The sequence below is a fragment of the Enhydra lutris genome, unplaced genomic scaffold, assembly GCF_002288905.1.
Source record: "Enhydra lutris kenyoni isolate GAN:26980312 unplaced genomic scaffold, ASM228890v2 scaffoldscaffold57, whole genome shotgun sequence".
NCBI classification, from domain to species: domain Eukaryota; kingdom Metazoa; phylum Chordata; class Mammalia; order Carnivora; family Mustelidae; genus Enhydra; species Enhydra lutris.
In genome coordinates, this window is record NW_019154141.1 from 12,591,190 (window position 1) to 12,606,918 (window position 15,729).

At 50.7% G+C, this 15,729-nt stretch overlaps 1 protein-coding gene across 1 annotated transcript; it reads left to right on the forward strand.

Moving 5' to 3' along the window:
* The first annotated feature begins 11,860 nt into the window (after window positions 1-11,860).
* Window positions 11,861-15,249, forward strand: LOC111158020 (sclerostin). Its single transcript, XM_022519797.1, has 2 exons — window positions 11,861-12,080; window positions 14,828-15,249. The coding sequence occupies exons 1-2, from the start codon at window positions 11,861-11,863 to the stop codon at window positions 15,247-15,249; spliced, it is 642 nt and encodes a 213-aa protein (XP_022375505.1).
* The last annotated feature ends 480 nt before the right edge of the window (window positions 15,250-15,729 follow it).

The following is a 15,729-nucleotide window of genomic DNA, read 5'->3' on the forward strand; positions in this document are numbered from 1 at the left end:
GGAGGACTCCAGTCAGTCCACAGTATCTAGAATGCAAGAATCTTTGGAAGGCTTGCATTCAGAATCCGCTGCTTTGGAATGTTTCTCTCGGACCACTGCTCTCAGTCACTTGGATTGTTAGAAGAGTGATGCCTTGGGCATGGTTTTATTTTATATTATTACTATTATTTTTTGAGAAAACAGGGTGTTGAAGTTCCAGCCTATTTAAAACCCCCACCATTTGAAGAATTACAAAGGTTTTGTCCTGAATTATAGCGTGGGTGAGCTCGAGCCACTCATGCCAACTGCTTTTTGTCTCTGTTGCTATTCCAAGGACAGAAGGAAGAAGTTGGCCAATTAGAGGGTGCGTGTGTGGGTGTGGAGGGGGAGTGTGTGTCTCAGAAACAGCCAGAGGATGGAGGAGCAGGCTTTCACCCCGCCCACTTCTAGGTGGGTCTTAGGGCTCTGTGGTGCCAAGAACGATCCCGGAGCCCTTGGAGCAAAAGTGACTCAGCCAGGCCAAAATGAAACACAGCGGAGCCTCCAAGTGGAGACTTTACTGGTGGTAGAGCAAACAAACAAACCAGAGCCACCTTTTTTTAAGGACTAATTTAAGGATGACGTTAGTCATCCATAAGGATGATGGTCCCTCGTGTGCACACATGTGTCAGAATATAGGAGTTTTGTTTTGAAAACAGTCGTTAGGACTTTGAGTGATTGTTGCCATGAAAGGGATGCATTCCTGTCATCTTCAGGTTCCCCGACAGCAGAGAGGTGGTCCTCAGCCATACCCGCACCCCCCGCCCCAGCTCCTCGCACACAGAGATCTAGAAAAGTTTGCAGAATTTAACTTTTTCTTATTGTTTCTGAGACCCAGACCCATGCAGGGTAATGTTCTGGTGGGTGTGTCAAGCTCCCAGAAACCTGAATTTGTGGTAGGATCCCTTGCAAGGATTTGCAGAAGGAGTCTTACCAGAAGTGAAAAACCAAGGACTTTTGTCAAGTCTTCAAAATTCCGTTGTAAATGGAAATTCAGGCAGTGTTCACCTGTCGAGGTGGGGAATGTGCCTTTTTCAGAGTTGACCAGGGGCGTCGGGCTAGACGAGAAGAAGCAGGGTGCCCCCGGGCCTCACTCCCGGGTGTCGCATGGCCTCTCCCGCCACAGGGCCAGAGCGTGGGGTCTGGACGGTCACTTTCCTCTGTGACCACAGCCGCATCGAACAAACTAGGAGCTGTGGTCTCTCCCAGAGACCGGACTGCCCACAGAAGCCCACCTCAGTGAAATGGCCATCCTCTAACCCGTGTACCTCACCTTCCGGTTTCCCAAGAACCATCCCACTTGATCTAACTTGATCCTTCCAATAACGCCATCCAGTTGGCAGAGCTTCTTCGTGTATTGTGACCTTTGAAGAAAAAGGACCTGGGGTTCAGACTGACGGACGGCAGGGCACCCAGGCCGTCCCAACTCTGAGGAAGAGCCGAGGCAAGATTTCAGGTTTGCTGCTTCCTGAAACTGAATCTTTGTCCCATACTAGGCTCCCCATCAAGAAAGGATCCCCCTTGGAGTGTCCAGGGGCAAGCATACGCCCTTGACCCAGCCGGTGTGCCTAGGAGCCAGTTTTGTGGATGGAGTACAACCATTCAAGCTGGGGTGCCATGGCGGGGGCGGGGGTCCAGAAGAGGGTGGGAGGGATTTGATACAAGCCCATCCCCACTCCAGGAGCAGGAAGCAAGAAGCCTGGGTCCCTGATTTGGTTAGAAGGTGTGCCTCTTCCTCCAGGAAACACGTAGCATCCCTAAGTTGGAGCTTTCCCTTCTGCTTCTGGAAGATGCTCTGGGACTGGGGGGAAGGGCGCCTCCTCCCGCCAGTGGTCTCCCCATGGGACGGGGCAGCTAGCTACTCAGGCTCCTTTTATCAGGACCTCTTGAAGGCCTTTTGGTGGGGGCCTGAGGGAGAAAAGGCCACTGGGAAAATTACTGCCTTTACTTGGGCACTTACTTTTATGCTGATAACGGGGATTTCTTGGTAGTCTTTGGTCCCAGAAACCCTATTTTTACGTCATGAGATTTAGCTCCTAATTTTTGAGTAAAATAAAATTCTATGGTGTAAGAGCCAGCACGTGCCCAGCTGCCCATGGTCGCTTTCTGGACGGCTTTCTACCCCTGGGAAGTGATGGAATAGGAACTCAGGGTGCCCTTACCCTCCCTCATGACCTGATCCCTTTCTTTGACTAGCAGACCCCCACCTCGGTCAAATTAGAGCACCAGATGGTTTTCTTCTCAAATCTAAAAGCAGTACACTTTCCACAGGCTGGTCTGTTTCTCTGCCACTCTGAGTTATCTGGAGAGCAGAAACCACCATCTGTCAAAACAAGGGGACTCGTCTAGAAGACCTCTAAGGTCCCTTTGGCTCTGACACTGTATAGGGTTCTCTGAGAATCCCCACCTGGAATTTACCACCACCTGGGAATTATAGGGTATGTAATAATACGGTGACCAGCAGGTGGCGCTGTGTTCCACCCATGGTGATGGATGGTTTGAAAGGGAATGTTGGTGCCTTTTGTGTTACAAGTTAAGATGCTAATGTTTTAATCCAAATAAGCGCTGATCTTAAAATAGGAAGATACGCACTTTCCTCGCAGGAGATTTCTGCCACAAAGGCAGTATCAAGAACCACTGAAGAGCCAACAGTGTTGGTCTTACCAAGTTAAGACTTTATCCTGATTGGAAGTAGAGGCCCTCTCCCCTTGAGAGAGCAGAGTGGTTGGAAGCTTGATTTATCTCCTGTCAGCTTTCAGGGTAATTTGACTGTGAAAGTGTGAGTTTCCTGGACAGAAAAGGGGCAGGTATTAACATTGGTTTTAAAGGAAAGTGAGTTTAAAGTCTGTTGTATCACAAATCAGTGTTAAAACACTAACTGTAACCAAAATAAACGTCTTACAGTACATAGAAATGGTCTTTTTTGGGTCTTTCTTGTCTCTGCGGATTTTCTCTGATGCTCTTATGTTTGCTTTTTTCTAACTTTCAAAAATAAGTATCCTCTAAAAATTAGCCCTTCCGAGTTCATTCTCAGTCCTGTGATGATTAGTTTTACGCAATAGATGTTGGCTAAACATCTTGCCACTACCAGAAATTTCCCGTGATGGGAATAATCTTTTTATTTATTTAATTTCTAAAAGATTGCAGCTTTTTTGAGGGATAATTGACTGGAATAGTCTTGACTAGAGAGGCCCATCCTAAATGAGGGAGGTAGATTTATGTTCCTAAGAAAGTAGGAGACTGGGTGGCTCTTGGGTGGGCCCTTAGGTGGCATTTGGGGTTTGAATGGTCCTACAAATGGGCAGCCCCCAAACACAGCCTTGCCCTCAGATGCCTTCAGTTCTGCTGTGAGCATTTATCTCCCTTGTGATAAGCATTGGCTTTTTTTCTCTGATAAAAAAACTCAAGAGTTGGGTGCCTTTTCTCCCCGACAGAAATAACTCTCTCTGGGGTGCCTGGGTGGCTCTGTCGGTTAAGTGTCTGCCTTCAGCTCAGGTCATGATTTCAGGGTCCTGGGATTGAGCACCTCATCGGGCTCCTTGCTCAGCAGGGAGCCTGCTTCTCCCTCTGCCTGTTGCTCCCCACTGCTCATGCTCTCTCTGTCTCTCTCTTTGACAAATACATAAAATCTTAAAAAAAAGAAAAATTCCACGCACACATAAGTACCCATTCGTGAACGTGTGCATTTAGAGATCTCCATGGAAAACGTTCTGCACTTTGCTTTTGTGCTTAACAAATAGTTATTTCTCGGGGTGCTTGAGTGGCTCATTGGGTTGGGCCTCTGCCTTCGGCTCGGGTCATGATCTCAGGGTCCTGGGATTGAGCCCCGCATCGGGCTCTCTGCTCAGCAGGGAGCCTGCTTCCCCCTCTCTCTCTGCTTGCCTCTCTGCCTATTTGTGCTCACTTTCTCTCTGTCAAATAAATTTAAAAAAAAATCCAAATAGTTATTTCTTAATTAACTGAGCCACTCAGGTGCCCAACAGATAGTTATTTCTTAGAGTACCCTTCATTTCACTAGCTACTTAGCATTCCGTTGTGTATGATGTGCTGTGATTTCTGTATACTCTAATTTCAGAGGTTCAGGCTGCTCTAATGAGCACAGAATGTCGAAATGACACTTAGGAATAACAGTTGCAGTTTGTCTGCTTAATATCCTCTTAATTTTTGTTGTCTGCTATGATGGCACTGTGTCAAATACATCCCAGTACTCAAATCTAAGGAGGATTGTTCTGTGCTTCTTGTATAATTTTATGGGGGTGGAGGGGGGGGCCCTGCCTGGCTGGCTCAGTGGGAGTGTGCAACTCTTGATCTCTGGGTCATGAGTTTGAGCCCCACGCTGGGGTGTAGAGATGACTTTAAAATATATATATAATTTTATAGGGGTGGCTTGCCCAAGCCTAATTTTTAGAAAGAGTCCCTGAGCCGTGGCCTTCTGAATCGATGACCCATTTATAAGAAGTTCAGATGCACAGAGATTCTGTTTTCGAAGTCTACACTAAAATGGGTTAACCTAGAGGCAACGCAATGAATGGGCGGTCTCCGTTTCATTAAAAATGGAAACACACCACATTTAATTAATGTGTGTGTGTTTATATTTTTATTTATTTTTATTTAACTTTTACTTTGGGGGTGCCTGGGTGGCTCAGTCGGCTAAGCATCTAACTGTCTTTGGCTCGGGTCATGATTCCAAGGTCTTGCTCAGTGGGGAGTCTGCTTCTCCTTCTCCCGCTCCCCCTGCTTGTGTTCTCTCTCTCTCTCTCTCTCAAATAAAATCTTTTAAAAAACAAATTTTACTTAGTTAACATACTGTGCAATATTGGTTTCTGAGTAGAATTCAGTGATTCATCACTTAGATTCAACACTCAGTGCTCAGCATAGCAAGTGCCCTCCTTACTACCCATCACCCATTTAGCCCATCCCCCACGCACCTCCCTCCGTGAACCCTCAGTTCGTTCTCTCTCATTAAGAGTCTCTTGTGGTTTGTTTTCCTCCCTCCTTTCTTTCCTTTATTATATTTTTAAATAATGGAAATGTACATATTTTAATATATTTTTATTCATTTTTTAAAGATTTTATTTATTTTAGAGAGAGCATGCACACAAGCAGGGGGAGGGGCAGAAGGAGAGGGAGAGAGGATCTCAAGCAGACTCCACTGAGGGGAGAGCCCAGCAGAGGGCTCGATCCCACAACCCTGAGATGATGACCTGAGCTGAAATCAAGAGTCGGATGCTTCATGGACTGAGCCACCTAGGCGCCCCCAAATGTACATATTTTTATTTTTTAATTTTTTTTTAAAGATTTCACTTATTTATTTGACACAGAGAGAGAGATCACAAGTAGGCAGAGAGGCAGACGGGGAGAGAGAGGGAAGCAGGCCCCCCACTGAGCAGGGAGCCCGATGTGGGGCTCCATCCCAGGACCCTGGGATCATGACCTGAGCCGAAGGCAGAGGCTCAACCCATTGAGCCGCCCAGGCGCCCCATATTTTTTTTTTTAAGATTTTTATTTATTTATTTGACAGAGATCACAAGTAGGCACAGAGGCAGACGGAGAGAGAGAGAGGGAAGCAGGCTCCCTGCTGAGCAGAGAGGCCGATGCGGGCTCGATGCGGGGCTCGATCCCAGGACCCTGGGATTGTGACCTGAGCCGAAGGCAGAGGCTTTAACCCACTGAGCCACCCAGGTGCCCCCAGGCGCCCCATATTTTTAAAACCATAAGACATCCGTGTGGAAATGTGGAGTTCTAAGAAACCTAGTCTGAAAGCCCATGAATAGGACGGCCTTCCAGTGGAACGTTCCCGGTGCACGGAGCACTGGGGCAGCCTCCCTGAAAGGCAGGAGGGCAGAAAGAAGAGAAGAGTTGAAAAGGAGAACGGAGATCAGAGGGCAGGCGCAGCTGGGCTTGGAAGAGGGAAGTCAGTCTCCAAACACACAGGGAGACAGAGCCTTTCTTTGGCCAGACTTTACTCATTCTCTTTTTTTCAATTGGGCCCCGACATTTGGACTTCCGTGTTTGTGTCCTTTTTGTCCCATTTTAGCCAGAATCCCCCCAAGTTCCACATCTGATCATCCTCAATATCAAATCAGGTTCTTCACCCCCACCATCCTGCAGGTGAAGTCTGAGGGCCAGGGGCTGCCTTTGGCAGGAATCAGTTTGTGTTAGTTTATCCCACCTTCCCTGCTCCTCTTAGGAGTTTTCTGGCCACTGACCCTACCCTGCTCCTGGGCTACAGATTCCCACTTTCCTGTTGTGGTTGGAGCTGAGCCGGGTCTCTCTCCGCCAGTGCAAGACCCCAGTGCAGAGGTTCCTATCCCCAGAGGCCCCCTTGAGCAAAGTCATCTTTACCATTTTTTAAAAAGATTTTATTTATTTATTTGACAGAGATCACAAGTAGTCAGAGAGGCAGGGGAAGACAGAGAGGAAGGGAAGCAGGATCCCTGCTGAGCAGAGAGCCTGATGCAGGGCTCGATCCCAGGACCCTGAGATCATGACCTGAGCCGAAGGCAGAGGCTTTAACCCACTGAGCCACCCAGGTGCCCCATCTTTACCACTTTTTTTTTTTTTTGCTTTGAACATGTTTATTTCTGTATGTTCTGAAAATTGAAATTTTGACGACACATAAAAATATTTTTCTAATATCAAAATAAGTATCTCTTTGGTAGAAAGAGATACTTATACTTACTCATATGCTATCTTTAAAAAAAATTAATCAAGAACTATGACCTAATATACTAAACAATACTATTCTTTGTCCATCCATTTGTCCCCACTGTAGAGCTTTAGAACATAGTTCTATACACATCTCCATATCTACAAAAGAATTAAGATACCATATCAAAGATGCCTACAAGTTATGGAGAATTAGTTGGCTTAATCACTGACATATATGACATAAACCAGCAAAAAGATAGAACAACCTAAGATATGGGACAAATAAAGTAGAACATTGTCATTAAAGTCAAATAATATGAAACCAATCACGTCATCTAAATTTGATGCATTAAAAACAAAGTATCTTTAGAATTATTGTATTTAGAATTTAGAATTATGTGCCCATCTTTACCTTTTTTTTTTAAAGATTTTATTTATTTATTTGACAGACGGAGATCGCAAGTAGGCAGAGAAGCAGGCAGAGAGAGAGGAGGAAGCAGGCTCCCTGCTGAGCAGAGAGCCTGATGCGGGGCTCGATCCCAGAACCCTGGGATCATGACAGGAGCCGAAGGCAGAGGCTTTAACCCACTGAGCCACCCAGGCACCCCTCATCTTTACCATTTTTAACAAGTTTCACGAATACTTTTTTATTTCGGGTTTGCAGACACAGGCCCTCCAGGCAGAGGGTGGTAGCTTGAATGACAGTTGGGGATGAGCTGGGACCCACCTCGGAGGGCTTGGTTACCGGAAAGGACATGGAAGCACTATTTTGCTAGGGCTGGGGGAACCATTAGGCCATTCTAAGCGCGCGTGCGTGTGTGTGTGTGTGTGTGTGTGTGTGTGTGAGTGTGTGACAGTGCTCTTTGAGACTCTTCGCTTTGTCCCAGAAGCTGCTGAATGAACAAGTGGAAGAGTTCCACTTTCCACCTGTGCCAAGACACTAACGCTCTCCATGGAACAAGCTCTCAATTCTGAACAAAGACAGGCTGAATTGGGGCGCCTGGGTGGCTCAGTGGGTTAAGCATCTGCCTTCGGATCGATCAGGTGCTCAGGTCAGGATGCCAGGGGGTCCTGGGATCAAGCCCCATATCAGGCTCTCTGCTCAGCGGGGAACCTGCTTCTCCCTCTCCCTTTCCCGCTCCCCCTTCTTGTTCTCTCTCTCTCTGTCAAATAAATAAATAAAATCTTAAAAAAAAAAAAAAAAAGACAGGGTGATTTGGATGTCCCTTATCGCAGACAACTGCTTATAAACAGATCGCCCTCCAAATCCGGATACTCCCTTTTACCCTGACCTGTGGGAGCAAAGTCTGTGTAGAAATGTAGCCCATAAGAGGAGCCCTCTGTTCCCATGAACTGCAGACAGATGGCTTGAGAAGCAAGTAGAGAGATGCCCCTGGAGGCTTCTTAGAGATCAAAGATTCTAGAATCCCAAGGACTCAAAGGAGCATAACTTCCTTTCCAAACTTGACCTGTCCTTCAAAGTGTGGTCCTAACGCCATATCTTCCTGTCAGAGCCCCAGATCCACCCCAGGCAGAAGACACTGCTCTCCTTTCTGAAGGCGCATAACACCCTGTCCCTTAAAAAAAAAAAAAAATGCAACTGAACCTTTCCTCAGTGGCACTAACCCCTTTCTTCGCTGAAGAATTGTTTTCTTCCCCAGTACAGGAGTTCCTGGAGGGGGAGCGTGAATCAGTTCACAGCTCCTGGTGGGAGGGGCTGGGGTCTCGCTTCATGAAATGTTTAGCAAATGGACATATGAACAGGCAGCTTGGTAGAAAGGAGAACCAGCAAATCATCACGTAGAAAAGCAGCCTTGCTAGGTACAACTGTTAAATTATTAAATGCAATTTAAAGATTTCTAGCCCAAACCCAGCGTTGGCCACGTGGAGGCACATACCACTATGGGCTAATTGTGCCCCTCCAAAATTCATATCTCGAATCCTAACGTCTAGTACATCAGAACAGGACCTTATTTGGAAGTAGGGTTGTAGCAGATATAATTAGATAAGACAAGGTCATTAGGGTGGGCCCTAATTGAATATGACTGAGATCCTTATAAAAAAAAGGGGGAATGAAGGCATAGACAAGTGAAGATGCCCTGTGAAGATGAAGGCAGAGATTGGGGGAAGCTTCTAGAAGTCAAGGAATGCCAAAGATTGCCAGTAAAGCTACCAGCAGCGAGGGCAGAGGCATGAAACACAGAGAGCACAAAGAGCCTACCCTGCCAGCACTCGGATCTCATAGCTCCGCCCTCCAGAACTATGAGATGATGCAATTTTGTCCTTCCAGCCACCCAGTTTGAGGTACTCGGTTTTGGCAGCCCCAGACGACTTAGGCACACGTCTACCTGTATGTCACTGGTGGGACCAGGGACCTGGCTGAGCTTTCTGGGAGACAACCCTGCAAACCACGGCCAACTGTTCACCCTCCCAAACCCATTGTTCACTTCTGGAAATAACTCTTTTTTTTTTTTTTAATTATTTTGTGGAATATTATCCAGCAGTAAAAAGGAACAAATCGTTGATACATGAAATAACTAAGATGAATCTCCAGGGCTTCATGTGGAGCGAAAAAAGCCAGACCTACAAGGTTACATACTATTTGATTCCATTTATATGACATTTCTGAAATGACAGATTAGTGGTATCATGGGTTAAGGGAGAAGATGCAGGGGGCATGGGAAGAAGGTAGATGTCATTATCAAAAGAAAACGAGAGTAATCTTCATGGTCACAGAGTTGTTCTTTATCTTGGCTGTGATTGGATACTAGAACTTACACATGTGATAAAGTGACATAGACTGAAACACACACACACACGCATGTGTACATGCATATTGGTGGGTTGTTCCAACGTCAATATCCTGGTTATATTGTACTACAGTTTTGCAAGATGTTACCGTTGAGAGTAACTGGGCCAAGGGTACATGGAATTTTCCTGTTTTATTCTTTGCAGGTACATGTGAATTTACAATGATCTCAAAAGTTTAACTCAAAAAATTACTTTGTACAAGGAATCCATTCATAGCATCCCTACTGAGGCTAGGGAAGCATTGGAAATAACCTAACGTACCCGCAACAGATGTTAGCTAAAACCCCGGGGGGTTTAACTCTGAACGATGACAAGCTCTCAAACTGAGTAAACATAAAACTGGATTAGCATGAAGTGAAAAAGCAGATGATATCCTAGCAGGTTCTCTGTGAGCCGTTCTGGGAAGAGCAGGGCTATACCTTGGCAGAGAATAATTCAAAAGGATGGACACACTTCATAGGTTCAAACCCACTGGATTCTTCTCTTTTTTCTTTTAACAAAGACTTCAGTTCCAAATAAAACAATGAAATGAAATAAAATCCTTCGCCATACTCCAGCCGCTGGCTCTTATGTCTCCAGCAGGTGGCAGCAGCGCTTCGGGGATGGGCCCCACAGGCTCCGGTTCAGGCGGTTGGGTCTGTACCTTCCACCAGCAGGTGGGGCTTCAGCGTCCAGATCGCGGCCGCTCAAAGTATCCGGCCTCAGAACTGCACTTTTCCCAAATCTGAGGCAAGAAGGCAGTTGTCCGGCCATGATCGGGTTAATGGTCCACATTCCAGAGCAAGGGAAAAGGGGGCTGGAGGGTCAGAGACAAGGGGGGGGGGGCGCAGAGGGCCAGCTTCTCACAACACCCACGGGCTCTGTTGGGAGAGATAGATCACGTCCAACAATGGGCACAGCTGTTTTTGTCTGCCCTGAAGGAAGCTGACTTAGGAAGCAGGTATCAGAGAGGGCCCTTCCTGCAGGGGCTTCTGTCTGGCTTGTAAAACTGTCAGAGCAGCTGCATTTATGTGTGGAGTGATGGATGGTGGAAAGGAGGGACAGACGGCTTCAGATGGACACAGCGGCTTACAAGTCAAGGCAGGTGGCAAAGGCCTCCGCGAGGCTCTGCAGGTGGGGCGTGCTGATTCATTGCCCAGTGGAAATACCAAGGGGACCTGGGCCACAGCCCTCTTCCCTGCCTCCTTCAGGTCCAGGAGACCGGTGCCCCTCCTCCTTCACCGGCAGTGAAAGCTTCTGATGGCTCTCCTTTCTTTTCCTGCACCTCAGGTGTGAACCTTCCTCCCCGGTACCTCTACCCCTCCCCTAGTTCTGCTCCGGGGCCAAGGTGGTAGTTCCTTTTGGCTTCTTTGTGGCTAGCCGGACCTGGGATGGCTTCGTGGAATGCATCCCAAAGCATGCACCAGCAAGGTTTTCTATATAAGACTCAAAGCTCTTTTTGAGGACTAGAGACCCTAGTCTGAATGGACTAGAGACCAGAGGAAAAAAAAAGAGGAGATGAAGAATCAGCAGTAAAAATGCTGGCCTTGGCTTTTGCTAAGAAAAGGGATTTTGTGCTCTCCGTTCCTAACACAGCCTGGCCAAGAAGTGCCTGTCACCGTGCGCGGAAGCCCCGAGATCTTCTTGGGCTCCATCACCAGTGCCCACTGATTTGCTCATCCTGGACTTGTAACCAGAATCCCGCCTCCTCGCTCAAGCAGACGCCCTCCCCTCCTCGTGGCTTTCCAGTTTTCTCTCTTGCCTTCCAGAGGGTTGCCAACAAGGGGCTTTCTTGGTCAGGATAACCAATGTGGAACCTCATGGAATTGGGACCAGGGAGATTTCTTTAAAAAAAGCCTCCTTCTGCCTCTGCCTCGGTCTGTGGGGGCCAAAGATAGAGACCTTGGGCCATTTGTTGTTGGGGTAACAAATGAACTTGGCCTGAGAAAGGGACTTGGCGAGGCTCAGCTCTGTGGAGGGCTCAGAGCCATCGTTTTCTTTGTGATGCTGGTCCATAGTTTGTTTTTGAGAAAGCCCAAGAGGACCAAGGAGGTAAAGATTACGAGCTGGAACTCATTTTGATATCTGAAAACCGCAGCTGCCTGCACGTGGGAGGTGCTGGAGGGCAGGCTCACCTCACACACCCCTCTCTCTAGGTCACCTAGGAGCACCAGAGCAATGTGGGAGTTTGCTGTGCCTGGGAAGTCTTTGGGGAGGGGTTGCTGTGAGCACACCCTGTTCCCTCCCCCTGGGCTGAGAGAAACGTGGGACCAGCCCTGCCCCAGCCTGTCCTCATTGGTTGGCATCAGGCAGAGGGGGCTTTAAAAAGGCAAACGTGTCCCAGGCTAGGGAACGGAGCCTGTGCTACTGGAAGGCAGGCTGCCTTCCTCCGGCTGGCACCATGCAGCTCTCTCTCGCTCTGTGTCTCGTCTGCCTGCTGGTGCATGAGGCCTTCCGAGTGGTGGAGGGCCAGGGCTGGCGGGCCTTTAAGAACGATGCCACAGAAATCATCCCTGAGCTTGGCGAGTACCCGGAGCCCCCACCAGAGCTGGAGAACAACAAGACCATGAACCGGGCGGAGAACGGAGGGAGGCCCCCTCACCATCCCTTTGAGACCAAAGGTATGCATGGGGGTAGAGGAGAGCATTTCCCACATGAGGGGTGGCTCTCTGGAAGGTTTTGAAGCCTGGGGTAGACCTTCCGCCCCGTTGTCAGCACTAATGGAGGGACAGCCTTGCCTAGAGGCAGGGGCAGGGTGGCAAGCCAGCATAGCCTTGGTGTTCTAGCTCAGGAGGCATGAGGCTGGGGTGGGGGCGGCTGGCCACAGGAGCCTGGGGCAGGAAGGATGCTGAGGTGGTGAGAATATAACTCTGGGACCGGCTCAGAGCCTCTGAAGGCAGACAGTTTCCAAGAATCCCCTCCTGAGAAGATAGGAGACGGGTCTGGCCGCTGGCATCCCTGGACGGGGAACCAGGCAAGGAAGCCTCCCATCCGTGAACACCTGCTGGAGGTAGACGCTCTACCCAGGTTGTACTTAAACCCTACCCCGGGGATCCACCGCAGGAGAGCCCCCGGAGGTGAACCCCCAATTGGAAAGTGAAGAAACAAAAGCTCCAGACGTGAACTTGGTAGGGAGTAGAAGAGCTGAGATTTGACCCCAGTCTGATCCCATGCCAAGATAGCCCTGGTGGGAGACGGGGGGTGGGGTTGGGGGGGAGTGCTGGGGACAGAGAGCCAGAGCAAGTCCCCACAAAGCAATGGGAAGAGGACACTCCTGCCTCCCTAGTCTTCCCAGTGAGCTGGCCCTTGAAGGAACGGGAAGTTGTAGGCAGAGTCTGACCTGGGTAGCAGCTTGTCCAGGCCCTGGAGGGGAGGTAGCATCCTCTGTGCGGGCAGTGGATGCAGCTAACCCCATCTGTCCCCAGGTCCAAGCCTTGCCTCGTTACTAGGGAGGGAGCCTGACCCTTGTGACAAGGCAAGGGCTCTCGTGGAGGGCACATCTGGGCTTCGGGTCAGGTCTGCACGCACAAGCCTAGGGGGCCGTGTGCACAGCTGGCTGGAGCAGCTGGCAGGAGCAGCTGGGGGTGGGGCCGGAATGACACTTCTTGGAGAGGGCCTCACTGCCCTCCAGTCATTGTCTGGGTGGGAGAGGAGTCCACTGCCCAGGCCCCCTCATCTCATCTCTCCCTGTCCCACAGCCAGCTGGGAATGTGGGGCTCTGCCAAAGGGGCAGCCTCACCGGGGGCCTGAAGACTTGAAGGCCTCAAGTCTTCAAAAGGGAGGGCAGGAGCATACCACCCTGCCACTCCCCCCCCCCGCCCCAGGCAAGGTCAATTAAGCTTAAGGGACTGCTTCCTGGGCTCTATGGGGTCCAAATACAAAATACCCACCTCCCTGGGCTCCCAGGAGAGGCCGCAGGCCCCCAAGGAAGCTGTAAGTTCAAAACAAAGTCACCTTCTATAGAAGTGCCTGATGTGGGGTGCTATTCTTGGAAAGCCCCAAAAGCCTCCTTCCCTTGGCAAATAGGCCACCCCCACACACTCCCCCTGCAGCCTGGGAGCAAGGGTGAGGGTAGAAAGCCAGCCCAGAAACCAGAAGTTCAGCCACTGGAGGAAGGCAGACCCATCTCTCCCCTGCTCTGCTAGTTCTCCGGGGCCTGGGGAGTGGAGGCCTGGCCTTCTTGGCCTTTTCTCTGCTTTTGGTCCCAGGACTGTTTTTCATCCCCTTGGGTGACAGACAGATGTTCATATGAGGACCAGCTGTTTAAAAAGCTCCCATCTGTCTAAGCCCACAGTAGGAGAGTTGATTAGGGTGTCTTCGGGGGACCAAGCCAGACCTTAGAGCACAATCTTCCCCATCCCCTGTCCCCACCCCAACCCAGGAGCAAGGCTGGGCCACCATCGGAGATCCATTAAAATGGCACAAAAAAAGAGATGTGTCCAGCAGCATGCCTAGTACACAGCAGGTGCTTAGTAAGTGTTTGCAGCAGCTGAACCTATAGGTTTTCAGACAGAGCTCCATCCCCTCTGATAGAGAAGTAGTGAGAGGCAGCCCTGTGCCCCGCCCCCACCCCAACCTCCCACGTGGGTGCTCAGACACACAGCTTCCACTCTTATAGGAACCCAGAGGGGCTGGGGCCCCAGAAAAGCGCAGTGAGGACACCCAGCTCTGCCTTTTGGGCAAGAACCTTTCCCTCTCTAGGCTTCCCGGTCCTCTGTGATGATGAGGGGGCTGGACAAGCAGCCTTTGGCTCTTTTCAAGTCTAATGACTTCTCCTCCCCACCTCCTCTTCCATCTCTCTCCTCCGCAGCAGCTGCCCTGATTTATTCCCTTCAATTAACCCCTACTCCTTTCTCCATTCCCTCACCAACCCTCCCAAGTGGCTGGAAAAAGAATTTCGGAGAAGCCAAGGCCATCATGCAGAGGGTGTGGCTAGCACCTGCTCTGCCTAGACCAGGCACTCTGCAACACGATGTGACTTATAGAGGGAGAAAAAGACCCCTTTGGAGAAGAACACATAATAAAAGCCAGTACTTCCAGCTCTTGCCGCATACTCACCGCGGCCCCTGCGTTATATACGCCATAGATTCACTCCCTAACTGCTCAGGACAAACCCATTTTACAGATAGGAAGCACAGAGAGGTTAAATGACTAGCCCAAGATCACACAGCGTTGGAGCTGGTATTTGAACCCCAACAGACACTTGGCTCCAAAGTTTTAGGGGGAAAGGGTGGGCCAGAGGTCTTTCCACCAGCCCCAGAATACCTGGGCAAACGCAGCTGGAGAGTGGCAGGTTTGGAAAAGGCGGGTTGGGCGGGGTGGGTGGCGTGCAGGAGGCCGCCTGGCCTGACGCGCCCTCTCTCCGCAGACGCGTCCGAGTACAGCTGTCGCGAGCTGCATTTCACCCGCTACGTGACGGACGGGCCCTGCCGCAGCGCCAAGCCGGTCACCGAGCTGGTGTGCTCCGGCCAGTGCGGCCCCGCGCGCCTGCTGCCCAACGCCATCGGCCGCGGCAAGTGGTGGCGCCCGAGCGGGCCCGACTTCCGCTGCATCCCCGACCGCTACCGCGCGCAGCGGGTGCAGCTGCTGTGCCCCGGGGGTGCGGCGCCGCGCGCGCGCAAAGTGCGCCTGGTGGCCTCCTGCAAGTGCAAGCGCCTCACCCGCTTCCACAACCAGTCCGAGCTCAAGGACTTCGGGCCCGAGGCCGCGCGGCCGCAGAAGGGCCGAAAGTCGCGGCCCCGCGCCGGGGGCGCCAAAGCCAACCAGGCGGAGCTGGAGAACGCCTATTAGAGGCCGCCCGCCGCGCCGCGCTCCCCGACCCGCGCCCTAAGCCGGGCGCCGGGGTTTCTGCCCTCTGCGCGCGGTCTGTTTGTATCTCCTTGTAAATGTCTGCAGCCCGGGGCAGGGGGCGGAGACCTTCCGGGCTCCGGCAGTAGGGAGCCAGGCCCTGCGGATCTCGGGGAGAGGGGCTAGCAGAGCCTCCCCACCCCTACTCCCCTGCGTCCCAGGGGGGGTCCCGCAGGGCAGGGGACGGCGCTGAGAGTCACACACACTGAGCCACGCAGCCCCGCCCACCGGGGCTGCCCACCTTTGCTGGTCCCACTTCAGAGGAAGGCAGAAAAGCAAGCATTTCACCGCCCAGGGTTTCTAAGGGAGCGGTGGGGAATGAGAGTCCGGGGACTGGTTAAGAAAGTTCGCTAAGATTCCTCCTCCACTTCTTTGGCCCCTCCTAAAGCCTTTAGTGCTTTGTTGTGCCAAGAACCCAGGACT

What these genes read in the sequence shown, in the direction of transcription:
- LOC111158020 (XM_022519797.1), top strand. Translation starts at nt 11,861, where the DNA reads ATGCAGCTCTCTCTCGCTCTGTGTCTCGTCTGCCTGCTGGTGCATGAG. An exon ending in CCATCCCTTTGAGACCAAAG is followed by an intron (nt 12,081 to 14,827) that starts GTATGCATGGGG and finishes CTCTCTCCGCAG; the next exon opens with ACGCGTCCGAGTACAGCTGT.